The 15693-nt window shown below is 36.0% G+C and overlaps 3 protein-coding genes across 3 annotated transcripts; all 3 read right to left on the reverse strand.

The window, feature by feature from the left end:
- Positions 1 to 1746: 1746 nt before the first annotated feature.
- On the reverse strand, positions 1747 to 6905 carry LOC122006401. Its single transcript, XM_042561892.1, has 9 exons — positions 6066 to 6905; positions 5829 to 5877; positions 5626 to 5703; positions 4839 to 4958; positions 4036 to 4134; positions 3845 to 3904; positions 3647 to 3741; positions 2212 to 2277; positions 1747 to 2069 (listed from the first exon to the last, which is right to left on the reverse strand). The coding sequence occupies exons 1-9, from the start codon at positions 6845 to 6847 to the stop codon at positions 2027 to 2029; spliced, it is 1392 nt and encodes a 463-aa protein (XP_042417826.1). The 5' UTR covers positions 6848 to 6905; the 3' UTR covers positions 1747 to 2026.
- Positions 6906 to 7337: 432 nt separating this feature from the next.
- LOC122006404 lies at positions 7338 to 10541 on the reverse strand. The gene is made up of 2 exons (XM_042561899.1): positions 10245 to 10541; positions 7338 to 9510 (listed from the first exon to the last, which is right to left on the reverse strand). Exon 2 carries the CDS (start codon positions 9489 to 9491, stop codon positions 7716 to 7718), a length of 1776 nt encoding a protein of 591 aa, XP_042417833.1. The 5' UTR covers positions 9492 to 9510; positions 10245 to 10541; the 3' UTR covers positions 7338 to 7715.
- Positions 10542 to 10939: 398 nt separating this feature from the next.
- On the reverse strand, positions 10940 to 14970 carry LOC122006405. Its single transcript, XM_042561900.1, has 3 exons — positions 14796 to 14970; positions 13037 to 13330; positions 10940 to 11843 (listed from the first exon to the last, which is right to left on the reverse strand). Exons 2-3 carry the CDS (start codon positions 13310 to 13312, stop codon positions 11217 to 11219), a joined length of 903 nt encoding a protein of 300 aa, XP_042417834.1. The 5' UTR covers positions 13313 to 13330; positions 14796 to 14970; the 3' UTR covers positions 10940 to 11216.
- Between the last annotated feature and the right edge of the window lie 723 nt (positions 14971 to 15693).

Here is a 15693-nt window from a genome sequence, read left to right on the forward strand (position 1 = left end):
TATTACAGATTAAAAAAATAAAGAAGATCTAGCCAAATTAAAGGAGAAGATTGTCGTCACTTCATCTGATTGGATAAGGATGAGTTGATGAGAAACAGGGGATGATGGGCTGTAAAGCTTGTACTTTTTTTGATTAAATAAAATCAATAAATAAACAAATAAAACAAATAAACTATACAGGAATTAAAATAGAAGCACCTCCAACCCTTTGTCTCTTCACTGCAGACAAATGAATGCAGGGAACAGAGCCAACAGAGGAGGCACTTAAACCTGCTCTAGAATTCCCCTTTGCAGTCTGTATCACTGCATCAATTTGCTCAAACATCTGTTAAATGAACAGGCTTGATATTCAAACGCATGAAGAAAAAAAAATCGGAATTTTACTGAACGGTGTGAGCAAATTTTGCTGTTACTTAAATCACGTATAATATAAATTATAGCATCAAATTTTATCAAATTTTTATAAATTAAAATATTTAATGTTTTATAGCATCAAATTCAGGTTCGAAAATATAAATACATTGAGGAGATTTTTATTAATACATTGGTATTGATCCGAAATAATTTTAAATTTTTTAGGTCTAGCTAATAGATCTAAAGAGAAAGAGGGTTGTTTTGAAAATATGTGTATATTATGGATTAATATCTAAATTTACTTAAGTTGTTCGAGAAGAATTAAAAAAAATACAGTAATAACTGGACTCTTTTGAAATGTTCACGGTTTTGAATCTTTCTTGAGGACACAGTTTCAGACCTTTTGACATGAAAATTTGCTATTGGGAGTTGGTATAAATATATTTTTAACATTTTTAAAATTATATTGATTTTGATTGAGTAATTTGAAATTTTTTACATTTATCAATTTTAGATCTATTTTAGAAATATGAGAATATTATAAAATTTTACTCATGCGGTTCTAAAAAAAAAAAATACACAGCACTAACTGGTCTCTTTTGACATGCTCACAGTTCATCTTTTTTGCTGACACAGTTACAGACCTTAAAAGAGGCAAACCTTTTGGGGAACCAATGGCCTTGTGGCAGACATAAAAGCTGCGTTAAGTAGCACAGAATTAGGGCGTTGAGAAATTAATAGTGGTCCTAAATCTATTCATGCATGCAGTTGGTGCCCAATTACTATCTAGACATCTCTCCCTCGAGCCTACCTCTCCGAATGTTAATTGGTGCTCTTCAGCACAACTTACACGTATTTTTCGTATGTATTTTAAATAGAGTAACAGGATTTTAACAAGACATGCATTAAATGAGATCGTGGAGTAATAATTAATTCGCTTGTGTGGCAATTGCTTTCTCTGTTTTCGTGTTGTGAGATTACTGGTTCAGTGGGTTCGTTGACAGCAAGCATGCAGAAGCTGCAGTGGCGTCACATCACCGCCAGTTTCTACCATCTGCTTCTCCTGCTGCGTCTTCCGTCAGTGACTGGGAATCGTTATCATAACAAGGAAAGCAGCCTTGCATGCCTTATCTCCTTCTGTGATAATTGGATTCCACTCACCTTTTCTTTCGATTAAATTAGTGTTGGGCGATTCGAAAGATTTCCATGTTCGCGCAGGCGAAAAGGAAAGACAAAATTGAGTTGCCAACTGTAGAGATGGGGAGTTTTTGCCGTGGTAGATAAATAGAGCGTAAAGGTGACTGAAAGATGCACAATACAAGTTGAATTGGACACTTCTTTGATAAATTGATAATGATATTGCTCCAACAGAAAAGGTTTAGCATTTCCACCTAAAAAAATCAACGTTTAATATGCGGTACAAGTAAACATTACGTTTTCTCCACAAATAGTAGATAGCAATTTCCTTTGGTACTCCACAAAACTCAACTACTAAGTTTCCTTCTCCAGATACACGTTTACATTCAACGCTAAGGCATCAGATCCTTCAACTAGAAGACTTTTTTGGGTGAGAAGAGAAAGGAAAAAAAGTATCCGGGCTTCCTGTAATATACAGTGTCTTGCAGCCTCAATATGCTAGAGAAGAACGAATCGATGAAACAGGATAAACTTCTTAAACTGCCTCGACTGAGTCGATCGAGCATTGAACTCTGGAGCTGAGAAACAAGGGAAAAATCATCGAGTTGGATAGTATACGAGTGTAAATAATTCTGCAATCTAGTTCATTTTTTCATGCATCGAGTCAAAGTCGTACAACATAAATGAAATGATGTTGGCAAGAAAGCAAAAAATAATTACCATGCAGGTTTTCTTGGGCGCATGTGAAATCTTGGTTCCTTTGGGATTGTACGAAGCTTTTCCGACCTTATATGATGTGAAAAAAGAGTGAAAGATCATCATGACAATAGCAAAATATAACGAAACATCAACAAACAACACTTAGGGTGTCTGTCTTTTTTATTCAAATGAAATTATAATTTTTAACTAATTCTTTAAAAATAAAGGAACCGAGTGATGTTTATTGAGAGATAAAACAAACAAAAATGAAAAATCTTATGTTCAGTTAGAACTGAACGAATTGAATCTCTAGATTTAACTACAATGATTAACTGTTACTAAATTTGAGTAAAATTTAACTCTAGTAATATTTTAACCACAAGATTAAATAAGAAAATTAAACCTACAATTTTTGGTTGGATTAGCTTTGAAATCTTGGAAACCCAACCTAAAAAAGTTTGATATATATTCTCAAATTGAAACACAACCAAACTATTTGCAAGTAAACCAAACTGAATCAACGAATTTCCATTACAGTGAATCATAAGTCCAAATTATTTGAGGTTAGCTGCAAGAATTTCTAGTAATATCGAGATCTTTTTTTAAGTAGAGTTATCTTTTGCATCCTCTACTCATCAATCCTTTAATGCTACTTGATTTAACTTCTAGTTGTAGAATTCACAGTCGCCTTGGGATCTGTCTATACTATCTTAACTGTTGCAAGCATCTATGAAGCTAAAAAATGAAAAAGTAAAATTAAAAACTCAAGGAAAACACAGTTCACGTTGAATCCTATAATTCGTTGGACTGCTCTGTACGTACACTCATCAGCCTCACAAGTGTGGTCTATGATACCAACAGATTTCAGAGACACCAAATAATGCATCTCTTGGTCATATTCATCACTTCCATCGCTGTTTCTGAAGGAAATGATCAGTGCTACTAATTCCGTAAAGTTGAAGGACTTAGATATTTGCCTTCATAAAGCTTGGCCAACAGACAGCAAAAATGTATGAAATACCTACTACTACTGGATTCAACAAACTTGTCACGTAACCAATACTGCTAGATTCATGCTACTACCAGATTAATTACTAATTCGGTGAAGTGAAAGACTTAAGATGAAATACCTTCTACTGGATTAAACAAATTTAGTCACATAACCAGACTGGAGAATACATACTACTGCATTCAGTAAAATGGTATGATCATGAATTTAAGAAGACACTTGTCTATGATGCTTGGCTGCCAAACAGCAAAATTAGGAAATACTTTCTACTTGGGAAATTTGTCTTATGATGGTGGCAATTAACAGGCCATTGGATCTGACCAAAGAACAGGCCATTAGATCTGACCAAAGAATTACAGGCAAGTTGGATTGATATTTGGGAAATTTGGCTAACATACAGCAAACATTATTAGCAAAAGGAATACATAGGTTCAGCGGCAAACTTACCTTTTAGGAACAAAGGGTCGATCGAAGTATGGCATTGGCTGAGCTTTAGGCACAAGTTCTCTTCTAAGCCTCTGTATTTCTTCTTCCTCCTCAAACTATAAAAAAAAATTGAAAGTCTTCAAGCATACAATTATTTTGGCTTCATCGAACTTGAGAAACCATGAATTGTTATGTTGAAAAATATAGAAAAAGGAATACCTTCTGCTGCAACTCCCTTTCTGTTCTTAGTTGCTCAGCGAAGCTCATCCGCTCAGCTACCTAACAAATAATAGAATAACCAAAAGCTTTGTAATGTATATTGGCTTCAGCACTACATGACATTACGAGAAGCAAGCTAAAAAGATTCTCTAGTTAGTTTTTGCTGATGAGAGCAAATCTAGAAAGCTTACAAATTGATCAAACCCAGTCCTTTCAACTGCACGCACATCACTGTGCAAAACAATGTCTAGTGGCTCAGTGCTTTCTTTGACAGGAGGCTTCAACAAGATCTAAATAACATATCAGAAATATTGCAGGTCAGAAAAAGGAAGAACTTGATGGCTAATATAGCAATAACAAGTTGAGGTGAAGTTGCATGTGCATAATCTTCTATAATTAATGCAATCTAGCTTTGTTTTCCCCTTTCTCATAATTAGTATGGTATGTCAGAAAAAGAAATTCTTCAATCTATAAGCAAAGCAAGCCCTGGGTCTAGTATGAACTTTACGGTGTTTATACATGTGAAATTTTCTCACACAGTCTCCTATTGAGAAAAGTAATATTTAACATTTTGTGCAGGACATCACCCTCCCAATACACCTGCCGATCATTGTTTTCACAAACATTTTCATACTTGGCAATCACGATTAGAGCACAAAATAAGGGAATTAGTTTAAGGTTGAGCTCATCTAACGAATATATTTGTATCATACACATTACATTCTGCTTATCTCAGATCAGATTAAGCAAATTACAATTAGTAGTATGATAATCTGGATCAAATTCCAACTACATATCATAAACTAACTCTCTAGAAGATTTATCAGATGAAATGTCATATCAAATATTCTCATGAATTCCTGAAAAGTTAACCTGATCGACTATAACCAGAATCTTCCAGAACAAGAAAATAAGTTTTTGGTAAAAAAACTCACAAGAGAAAGGCATATTCAATCTTGACATGAAGGTCAACATTAAGTTTGAAGATTGTCACCTCTGGTTCATCTGTGGTCCATGGAAGTCCTTGGGCAATAGGTATACGTTGCTTCTCCTCCTCAACCAATATTTCTTTCACTTTCTTGATAAATTGTTCTTGTTTAATCCTTCCTCTTTGCTAAAAACAGGACATATAATTTTGTTATTAAGCTTAATCAAAATGAGATAAACAATCAATTGAAGAAACAAAAATCTAAGTATATCTGACATTCCAGAGTATTAAAGAATCATGAAAGAAAGCAGCACATAAATCAACTCAAAAACACATTTCAGATACTGACTAGCAAGCACTTCTTGCAAGATTTAACTGAATGGTGCTCCATTTAGTAAACAAGTAGGAAACAAACAAAACCTGTTAGCCGCAACTGCATGGAATTCATTATATCACTTGAAAAATTATCTAGAATTTTCTTTGATATTTCTCTATCCCACATATTTCCAACTTTAATCTACTCAATTTGTTTAAATATAGAATTTATTCATACTTCTTGTGCATTTCCATACTACCTTTAGTTATATTGTCTATAAGCAGCCTGGTGCACGAAGCTCTCGCCATGCAGGGTCCCGGGGAAGGATCCATTGTACGCAGCCTTACCCTGCTTTTTGCAAGAGGTTGTTTTCAGGATTCGAACCCGTGATCTTTTGGTCACATGGCAACAACTTTACCGTTGCACCAAGGCTCCCCTTCACCTTTAGTTATTGTATCATATAAAAAATCAATATTCTTTACTTCAAGCAGAGAGATTTTTATTCTGCACAAAGAAAATTTTGATCTAGCAACATACCTCCGTCCTGAGTTTGAATGGATGTTGGCTTGTCACTCTAAGCATCTTATCCCAGCTCCTCCTAAGACAATCAGAGCTCTGGCAAGCGTATAACAGTTTCGTATCATAACCAGTATGCCTCAAGATGTAGATATGAGACTCTAAAGCAAGACCCAAAGAAGTCATTTTGAAATTGTTAGGTGTAGAATCAAAGATTTTCTTACACTACGTTTGTTTCTTCCTTCACCGGATGCCCTTCTCCCCAAACTCAGCCTGCAATCAATTGGGTCAATAACGTTGAATTCCTTTAGTATTGACGGAAATCATGTAAAAGCTGAATATATTAAAAACATAAAGTTTCTGCGGTTTAAGTTCTAACCTGTCACCAATGCTATCTAACAAAAAATAGAAGTAATAGGTATAGAAAATACACCAAGTTTCTGCAATGTGAAATTTCTAACCTTTCACCGTTACCGTCTAATGAAGAATTCAACTGTGATTCTCCAGCAAGTTTTCTAGAAGAAGCAAACTCTGATGAAGAGAAAACATATCCCGAGGAAGATTCTACTGTATCAGTCTTGGATAATTGCTCTAAGCCTGGCAATGTCCAATTCATCACATTCAGATCTCCGTCCTCTGACTTTCCAGAATCCTCATCCTTTGAAACGGAAAGGAGGTTCTCAAATGCCTTCACCAGATGCTTAACGCGACCAGACTCTGGCTCAGGTGCATCCTCCTTGACCAAAATTTTCGTCTTCCTCATCTCTGAACTACAGTTAAGATCTTCAGTCCCCAAATCCAAGTTCTCACCCGTCCCATCCACTCCTTCCTGCTCAGTTCTATCAATGGACACCCCAGCTTCACCTACTCCAAGATTCGCGACACCTGCCACTCCAGAAGGACGATTTCTCCTGAAAAACTCCTCTTGCGACGCTCGAAGGGTCTCATAAGCCTCTTTTCGGCACTTCTCGAAGTCAATCCCGTTCCCCGCCCTCCTGGAGCTCTTCTTGGCGACGATAAACTTCCTTGCTCGCTCCTTCGGTGGCGGCGGAGCGAGGATCCGACAAGGCGCCTTAGGCGCTGGACTCTTCGACTTGACCGATCCTATCGCCGGAGATCTCGCCAATTTCTGAGACGAAAGAGGAGATGACGAGGGGATATTGGGATCAAAATTCTCAGAAGCCATCGGGATCTCCGAGGCGTGAGATCGAGAGCGCTGCAGCTTCTTTGAAGGAGTCGCCATGTGAGGCAGTTCGGGAGCGAGAGGAGGAAGATGAGAAGAAGGGGATGCGGTCGTGACTTGATAGGGCGACTACTTTTACAGCCGAGTGGGGTTGCGGGAGGCGGATTAGTAACGGCTAGTTTTCGGTGGGCCCAGACTCGAGTAGAATTTTGAATGGAGGATATTTTCATTCAGCTTTTTTTTACAAATGGTCTCCAGAAATTTTAAATTGTCAAAATAACTACAACAAATTTTAAACACTTACCATTTTAATTTTTAGGAATGTTACGCATTTAACATGCCACTATTTTTGTTTAAGTGAAATAATTATATTAATGATATTTTTAAAAAGGAAATAAATTAAGCGGGTTTAATGGATCTCCAATATTTTGAATAATGATCTAAATTGATTTTTTCTGTATTTTATTTGAAGTGATAATTATTTTATGTTTTTTTATATAATCTGAAAATCTAATTTGACTCACTTGCACATGTAAGAATTCTTCCGTGTCTGTATGATCCAATAAACTTTTACAATAGTTTCACCAAGTAATACAAAATTTACTTTCTAATTATTGCCTAACAGGTGGATTAGTACACATATTATAAACATCATCAACTGTAAAATTGATGCAATGCTTTATTAAAACATAGACCAGGAAAAGCAATGTAGAAGAAATATTATTGATTAATCAAGCAAATTTACATTCTGTGGCATATATTACTAAAAACCAGCAATGGCCTCTAGCAACTCACCATTCCCTTTTCCAACCTAAAATTACCTCTGGCTAAAGTAATAAGTCACTAAACTTACTCAATTTTACGCTATATGTTTGGTAGTGTGGGAGCTACCATATGCAATTAATGATAAAGCAAACAATCTAGTGGTTTAAGTCGTAGATGCTAGTTTTTTACCTTGGAGGGAGATTGCTGTTTCAAATGCCTCCACTAATGCTTGTACCTTATTCTTTCTGTTTTCAGCAAGTTTAATTGCAGTTTCCTCAAGCACAATATTGACAAGACCTTGTATGCCTTTCCTCTCATGGACAACTTGATGCCTCAATGCAACTTTTGACATGTCAGGATCAAGATCGGTCGGAACTGCTTCAAGATTTGGCAGTTCCAGAAGGCCTTCCCTTCCAACTTGATCACAATCACCAATCTCAGAGTTGTGTGTAATACTTCTCCTGAACCTCAACATGTAAGGTGCAGAAAGGTTCTCTTCAGGATGAACAATAGCTCCTTCTATCCTCCCTTTGGACATTGATGTTTTGGTACCACTGCTGCTTATGGTCTCAGTTTCATACTCCTCTTCACTTAATTCACTAATTCTAAAATCTGATTCATTAGTTGTAACACTGACAGTTTTTGTTTTCTCAGTTTCAAGCTCCGACTCACTTAATTCAGTAATTGCAGAATTTTCTTCCTCATTTTCTTCGTCATATACCGCAGAATACTCTGATGATGTGACATTGTTAGATTCTTGTTGGATGCGATTCAAATAAAAGTACTCTGCATCTGGAAAACTTGGCTCAAGGAAAGACAAATCAATACATTCTGATTTTGGAGAATCATCTTGTGGAGAATCTAGAATGTCATTCTCTAAGTTCAATGATGTCTGTGTTACAGAAACTAATTCATGATTCATAGAAGACAGCAATCTCTGTTGAAGGCCATCTGAGTTACTATTGGCTTGTAGCTCAATAGCACAAGCTATTTTTCCCTCAACATCTTCGACATCAGGATTCACTATTACTATTGGCTTAGAAGTTGATCCATTAATGCCATGGTGTTTGGAAGAATGAGAAGGCACTTGTGGCTTTGCAGTTCTTTCTTCTACCTTTCTTATTATGCCTCTAGTAGTTTTTGTGTTGTATCCTTCATTTTTTAAACTATTTGAACCCTCCATCGGTAATAATGATCTTCCCTTGGTTTTCATAATTGTTCGACCTTTTGCAGGCTTCACAGGCTCAGCAACAGAATCAATCTTGGATGATGCCAAAGAGCTTTGCTTAAATCTGTGGCTTTCATAAGGTATAACGCTGTTCTTTGTAGGTGTGTTCTTAAGTACGTTGCGTCCTCCTGTTGGGGCTTTCTTCAAGGCGGAAGCAGGCTCTTTTGCATGAGATCCACCCTTAATTTTACTCTCATGCATCATATTTCCAACATCTTTAGTCATTTCTCTACCACGATTGCCTTCAGTTTTGGAAGCCATACAAGCAATTGCCTGCCTCCCAGTTGCATTTATCTTTTTTGAAATAATAGGTTCTCTCACCAATCTAGTCTCCTTGATTTGTGGCAAAGCTTTTTGCTTAATAACAGTTGGCTTATCCACAGTTATCGCAGTCTTCTTAATACCAACTCTCTTTCTTGCCTCATGTAAATCCAAATTATTGGCTCCAAGTGTATCTTTATGCTTCACTTCTTTACCAAAACTGTTGAGAGAGGAACCTTTACAACCAAGTTCGGGAAGGTATTTGATTCCGTACTTGCAATGATCATGACAGGAGCTTTTATGCGCTCTTAAATAATTAGGAAGATACTTTTTATGACTGTCAGAAGAAAATAGTGAAGCTCCAGCTTTTGTTGTGCTAGTTGATTCCCTTCGTGTTCCTTCCGTGCATTTCACAGCCATTCTATTAGCTGACATATTTTGAGTGTTCATCCCTGTAGTTGCAGAACCACTGTATGGAACCTTTAGCAGATAGTTAGAAATGAATATTGCATCAGAAAGGAAAATGTATCAGGAAGAAAAGCAAGCCAAACACCTAACTTGGAAGGAGAATCAAGGAGTCCTGATCAAGATGAGTAATAACATGTGCCCTTGGTTTTCTAATGAACATTCTTCAAATCCTATGACACGAGGGATTTCAAAGAGTTGATTGTGAATGATTGTAGACTAGCGAGTGTGCATTTACCTTTGTTGATTGACCTAATAGATGAAACAGGGTTCTTTTTAAGCTAATGATTGAACCAAGATTTTCTGTACAAGACTTAGAAGCAATGAGGATTGTTCCTTCAATTATATTGATAGCTGATACTGATCAGAAACAGAACATATGAAATGTTACAAATGGGGGAAAAAAAACAAAATACCTAGAAGATCAAATGAAAAAAAGAAGAAGAAAATATTGCTTTCCAATGTACTTGTTAATGGAAATTGAAGAAATCTCAAATCACGTCAAAACATCATCACATAATTAACAGTGTGAAGACATACAAGTTCAACAAGACCACACCTTAGAAGAAGAAAATAGAGGGTTCCATGTTCCAATGAAGAAATTTTGCCTAAATTTCCTTGACAACATCACATTTTAAAAGATCTCCACCTTGAAATCAAGAAAGGACTGATCTTTGAGCCAGAAATGAAGACAAGAAAATCAACTAACGACGAAATTGAATGCTAAAAAAAAGGCACCTTTAAGCGAATCTGAACATCAGAATACGAAGGGGGTTGCGACCGTCGGAAGGCCCTTGCAAGCAAGTTAGGGCAGGGATCCTTGCAAAGATGGTTCGTGTTTCTCGGGAGGACCCGAGAACAAAGCGCATTGCAGAGATAACGGAGGAGATCGGGAGTGGAGAGAGGGAGGAGAGGAGGTTTGCGCCATGAACGAGCGAACCCATTTGGTTGCGAGAAATTTAAGGTATCGGATTTGCTCGAACGTATACAATCGAGGGAGGGGACTGGAAAACAGAACGAGGGTCTTACAGTTACACCGAACGAAGACCCACCAATGATATTGGACGAAACTGAAGGGCCCCCAAAAGACGTCAGGATTAGATCGAGGGTGTAAATTCACGTGTCACAACGGGTCATATTCTAAATTCAAATAAACGACTATAAAGTGTTTTTTTTCCCGCAATCCTAAAATCGTTTGGACACAGAAAATTAATAGGAGTTTCTATTTTTAAAAATACTTTACATTTAAATATGTAAGAGTAAGAGTATTTTAATTGCATTAAAATTCTAGACATAATGTATTTTTTAATATAAAAAATTAACTAAACAATGCAACTTACGTGCAAATAAAACATAATAAAAAAATATAAAAAATTATAATTATTTTAAATAAAGCTGAAATTATTGACATGAATATAAGGAGCAGCTATATATGGGATGCAATGTAAGTGTATCATGTTTGACATGTCTCAGGTCTCTAAAACATGAACAGAATGAACTCAAGTACTCAAGCATCCATCGACTGACTCTTTAATAGGACATGAACTTGGGGACCAAGTTAGTGGTTAAACCAAAAGCTAATAGCATTAAATCTTCATTATGAAAACCAAATAGCTATGCATATTGCTAGATAAGAAGGGAAAAGGATATCAAGCTGAAGAACCAAAAAGTTTTTTTATGCCACCATACTTGCATTTTGGTTCCATATCTTCAAATTCTGGGAGGTTGACCAGCGCCGGCTGCTGTGGAAGTAGCACTTTGTGCTAGCAAACGAAGACAAGCAGCATGCTTCTTTCCAGCACGATGCTGAGCTAATAATGTTTCATTCATACATGGTACGCGGCACTCTTCACACCACACCACCGTGCTTCCATTTGGAACATTGATATTTGTAAACTTGTGCCTCGCATTGTGCTCTTTAGTCTGATAGTGCAGGTGAAGTTTGGAAGAAGTATCAAAATTCATCTGGCAAAGATTGCACCTATAGAACTTCCCCTGGTTGTTTACAGCTGGTTGATTGCTTTGTCGAGGCCAATTGATCTGTCGAGCCAGATTTCTGTGTAGAGGTGGTTGACACCCATGCTGATGTTGGAGATGTGGCCTATGCTTGAACATCTGGTCTGGAGGTTGGCTGCAATTCAACTGCTGAGGAGAATGTTGTGTTAAGGTTCTATAACAATTTAGTCGCTTGGTAAGAGGTTGTTGTGAATGCAATTTCCGCGATTCAACTTGCCAATCTTGGAGTGGTGGTCGGGGAGAATGACTACCAGTAGGCACTGATTCTGTGTGGACTCCAGAAATTACTTTCCGCTTAAGATTATGCTCTAGAGGCAACTTCTATAATGAGGAAAAAGAGAGGATTAGAAAGAGGAATGAATCAATCACTCATTTTGGGCAGATGGTAAATTATAAGGTGAATCTGAAAGATGAGATACACGAAATAAAATTAAAATTTCAAGATACAATTGAATTTTTGAAAATTTCAGATAATGTTTGCCAACTAGCATATGCATTCAGATTTGTGTATATACAAATTCAGATATTCATTGACCAAGCTTTCTCTAGCGTGACTTGTTTTGAGATTAATCTAATAACTCCAAAAGGAAACATAATATATAAGACATTTCACATTTTTTTTCCACTGCAAATAATTCAAGAGACAGAAATGAGAGTATCTGATTCTTCTTTCATATTTCTAATCTCCAGATACTTCGGATGATTTAGCAGATCACGAATAAAAGATTTCAAAATGTGTAATTCCAAGTTAGAGGTTTCTTACATGACATTGATAAAATATGTAGGTATAAACTATGATAAGTTAACTAGTGTTGATCCCTCTATTTGAAAGTTGTAGATGGAATCTGAGATGTAGAAGATGGAACTTGAGCTCAAGATGGCATTTGGTTCCAAGGAGCTCATAAGACATGATACAGGTAAGAAAAGTGTTGCATATTTTATTTCCAACTAGATGTTGCTGATAATTTTCATGTCGGAGTAACTGAACTTAGCAGTCCTTTTTGGCCTTGTTTTATTTTGAGAGCAGCGTGTCCCTTCTAATAACATCTAGACATTACTTCTTAGTATCTTAATAGCAAGAGCATGAAGAAGTGGATCATACACCTCATGATATTCAAATTAATTAGTACTTAAAATGAAAATAAATAAATAAGTAAAAGGAAAATCAGGATATAAGCTTTTGACCCACAAAACTCAGTGGGATAAGCTATTGCACTTTAGTTATGACATAGTATTGACTCCCTACGACTTTGACTTTGAGGCAGAAGCATGCCATATTGTTGATACGTTTACAAATATAGTGCAACTCACCCATAAAATAAGGCAAATCTATTACAGGTCCGCATATAAATGAATTTTAGAGAATCAGTAGATAAGCAGTGCATCTATGCTTTATAGTAACATACTTTCATTCGATGAAGGAATTTAAATTAGAAAAAAAAAATCAACCAAGAAAAGAGAAATAGACATAAGTAATGAACCTTCATGCTCGTAAAATTGGTAACAGCTCTTACTTGAGGAGGTGTAGGGGGTACTCTATTAGTAGCAAAAGTTTGCAAGCCAGCATCTTTCAATCTTTTCCGATATTCTAACTCTCTCTCCAGCGCTAATTCATAGGTTATTTTTCCTTCACATAGCCCATGAGTTTCATGTTCATTTGCACCTGGTTCTCTTCGTATATTTTCTTTTGCAAATTCTCTTTCGAGGCGATGAGGATGCGGTACTACATCAAGGTCATCAAGAGTAGAAGAAATGGGTACAGTTGTATATGAATCTGGCAGTCTATCCATCTCACTATCAGAACTGCACTGCATTTATTAAACAAATCTAACAAACCAAATGGATGTGAGGCCTGGAATTATCACATAATCCTGCACTTTTATAAAATATCCTTAATGTCAAATTTAGAACTAAGCAGCATCTACAGAGAAATCATAGGTAAAGACATTGCTAAAATACCCTAGTAAAGAATGATAAATATCATTCAGTTCACAAGAATGTGGTTCACAGGGAATCTGCTGCTCCAGAAAACAAAAGGATGAATGAATGTGGCTCGCAAGGAACCTGATGCTAAAGAAAACATAAACCTACTGTTTAACACCCTTCAGCTACAGGACAAGAACGTATGATGAAGTGCAATTGAATTTCACAGTTCAAATCTACTGATATCTGTCTATTGTACTATAAATGAGTTTTTTCTATGGTGCAAGTTAACATGAATCATTAATGTTTCAAATGAAATGGTAACAAACAGGTGCATTTATTTCGATGTACAGCAGCGAGTTCATTAGATTCAAGTATTCTACATTTCTACCCTCATTAAATATGATTCAAGGAGTTGTTTAGAATACTTTGCTAAATTTTTGAAGATTGACAAACAGAATTTCACACGAAAAAATTGATAAAAAAGGTGTTGTGTTAAAGCCTTCAAGTACAGATTGAGGATGCCCAAAATAAAGTTAACAAACAATGTGGTATTCTCATGTGCACAAACATGGATAAATAATCATATACAATCATGCATTGAATAATATCAGAAAAGATAAGAAGCATAACTAAGAGGTAAACCACCTACTCCCATACTAGAACAACACCCTCTTATTCTGTGCTTTGAAGCTCACTTGGAATGTATATCAATATGCATATTGACATAGGGCCCTACTATATTCTTCCGTTCCATGCTTCAGTCACTGTTCTCGGGCTAGTAAACTATTCAATAAGAAATTCTTTGCTCACTGAAATTCTGTAAATATTTGTTACATTCTTCGCCAACAGCATGTGTGGTTTACATTAGTTTACTAATCAAGGAAAAACATCCACTAAATTGCTACCCTGAGACTATCTTCCTCGAGTAAATGCATTATTCATCTGAGTTATACTATTGCGCCCCACAAATACGTCAATGAAGTAAAAATCTTGACTACGCATACAACCACTAATCACTCTCACGTTTCTACTCTCTCCAGTTGTTTATTTCTTAAAGCTAAATTGCTGGGAAAAAGTGATCTAATACTCGATGTTGTCCTTCTATTTCACATAACCATATCTCCGTAATTTTACATTAGAACAAGAGATGATAAAAGAGCTTCAAAAGTAAATGAACTTCAAATGCAAGCAGTGCCACGAGAACCGCAATTACGAGGAGTCGATAAAATTAACCATTTCGTCTAATTTGTGGCTTGCACGAACACAAACTTTCCGCACCGTCCTATAACCACTAAACAAAATACAAAAAGAAATCGGCATCGTTTATTCAAGCTCCATATCACGAACCAGATTCCAACGACAGTGAAAGAGCGAAAGACGAAGATAAGGAATCAAAAGCGTTGGAGCAGTAACTTGGCAATGGAGGAGCAACCCTAGAAATCGGAAGAGCGAAGCAGCTGCGACGGAAAACGATGAAGCGACCCACACGCGTCGCGTGGTACACTGAGGGTTTATGCTCTTTTGGATTGTTTTTTCTTTTCATTTTCTAATTTTACATAAAATTAAAATTGTTGTGAAATTATATAAACAATTATGTATTTATAGGTATATAATTATCTTGAAATTCCTCATAAATTTACATAACTTAAGGGGTTATCTAGAGATGGTGGATTAGGAAGATAAGAGAGTTGATAAAGTATTGGGGTCATGGGCATCCATATATATTATTTTACAACAATCTTTGTTGAATGTTCATAATTAAGAAATTCACCTCATTAAAATCTTACTAGAAAAAACCTGACGGGGAAAAAAACCTAGTTAAGAAAAAGAGTATGTCATTTCGTAACTATGTCACTATAAATTTATCGGACAACATAATATGGTATAGTGAAAATATACTCCCTCTATTTGAAATATCATATGAGATCTTTGTACGACCACATTTTAATACCATGTATTAATTTCTTAAACGTTGTTATAGATAATGCTTTAGTAAATAAATCTACCAAATTATCGCTAGAGCGAATATGTTAAACTTTAATATCACCATTCTTTTGTAGATTTTGAGTGAAGAAGAACTTTGGTAAAGTATGTTTAATTCTACCCCTTTGATGTATCATTCCTTTAATTGAGCTATACATGTTGCATTGTCTTCATATAATATTGTTGGAATTTTCTTGTTAATAGTTAAACCATATTTTTTCCTTAATATGTTGAATCATTAATCTCAACCAAACACATTCCC

Source organism: Zingiber officinale, chromosome 7B, assembly GCF_018446385.1.
Source record: "Zingiber officinale cultivar Zhangliang chromosome 7B, Zo_v1.1, whole genome shotgun sequence".
NCBI lineage: Eukaryota > Viridiplantae > Streptophyta > Magnoliopsida > Zingiberales > Zingiberaceae > Zingiber > Zingiber officinale.

What these genes read in the sequence shown, in the direction of transcription:
- LOC122006405 (XM_042561900.1), bottom strand. Translation starts at nt 13,312, where the DNA reads ATGGATAGACTGCCAGATTCATATACAACTGTACCCATTTCTTCTACT. An exon ending in TACCCCCTACACCTCCTCAA is followed by an intron (nt 11,844 to 13,036) that starts GTAAGAGCTGTT and finishes TCCTCATTATAG; the next exon opens with AAGTTGCCTCTAGAGCATAA.
- LOC122006404 (XM_042561899.1), bottom strand. Translation starts at nt 9,491, where the DNA reads ATGAACACTCAAAATATGTCAGCTAATAGAATGGCTGTGAAATGCACG.
- LOC122006401 (XM_042561892.1), bottom strand. Translation starts at nt 6,847, where the DNA reads ATGGCGACTCCTTCAAAGAAGCTGCAGCGCTCTCGATCTCACGCCTCG. An exon ending in CATTCAAACTCAGGACGGAG is followed by an intron (nt 4,959 to 5,625) that starts GTATGTTGCTAG and finishes TCCTGTTTTTAG; the next exon opens with CAAAGAGGAAGGATTAAACA. An exon ending in CGACCCTTTGTTCCTAAAAG is followed by an intron (nt 2,278 to 3,646) that starts GTAAGTTTGCCG and finishes ACATCATATAAG; the next exon opens with GTCGGAAAAGCTTCGTACAA.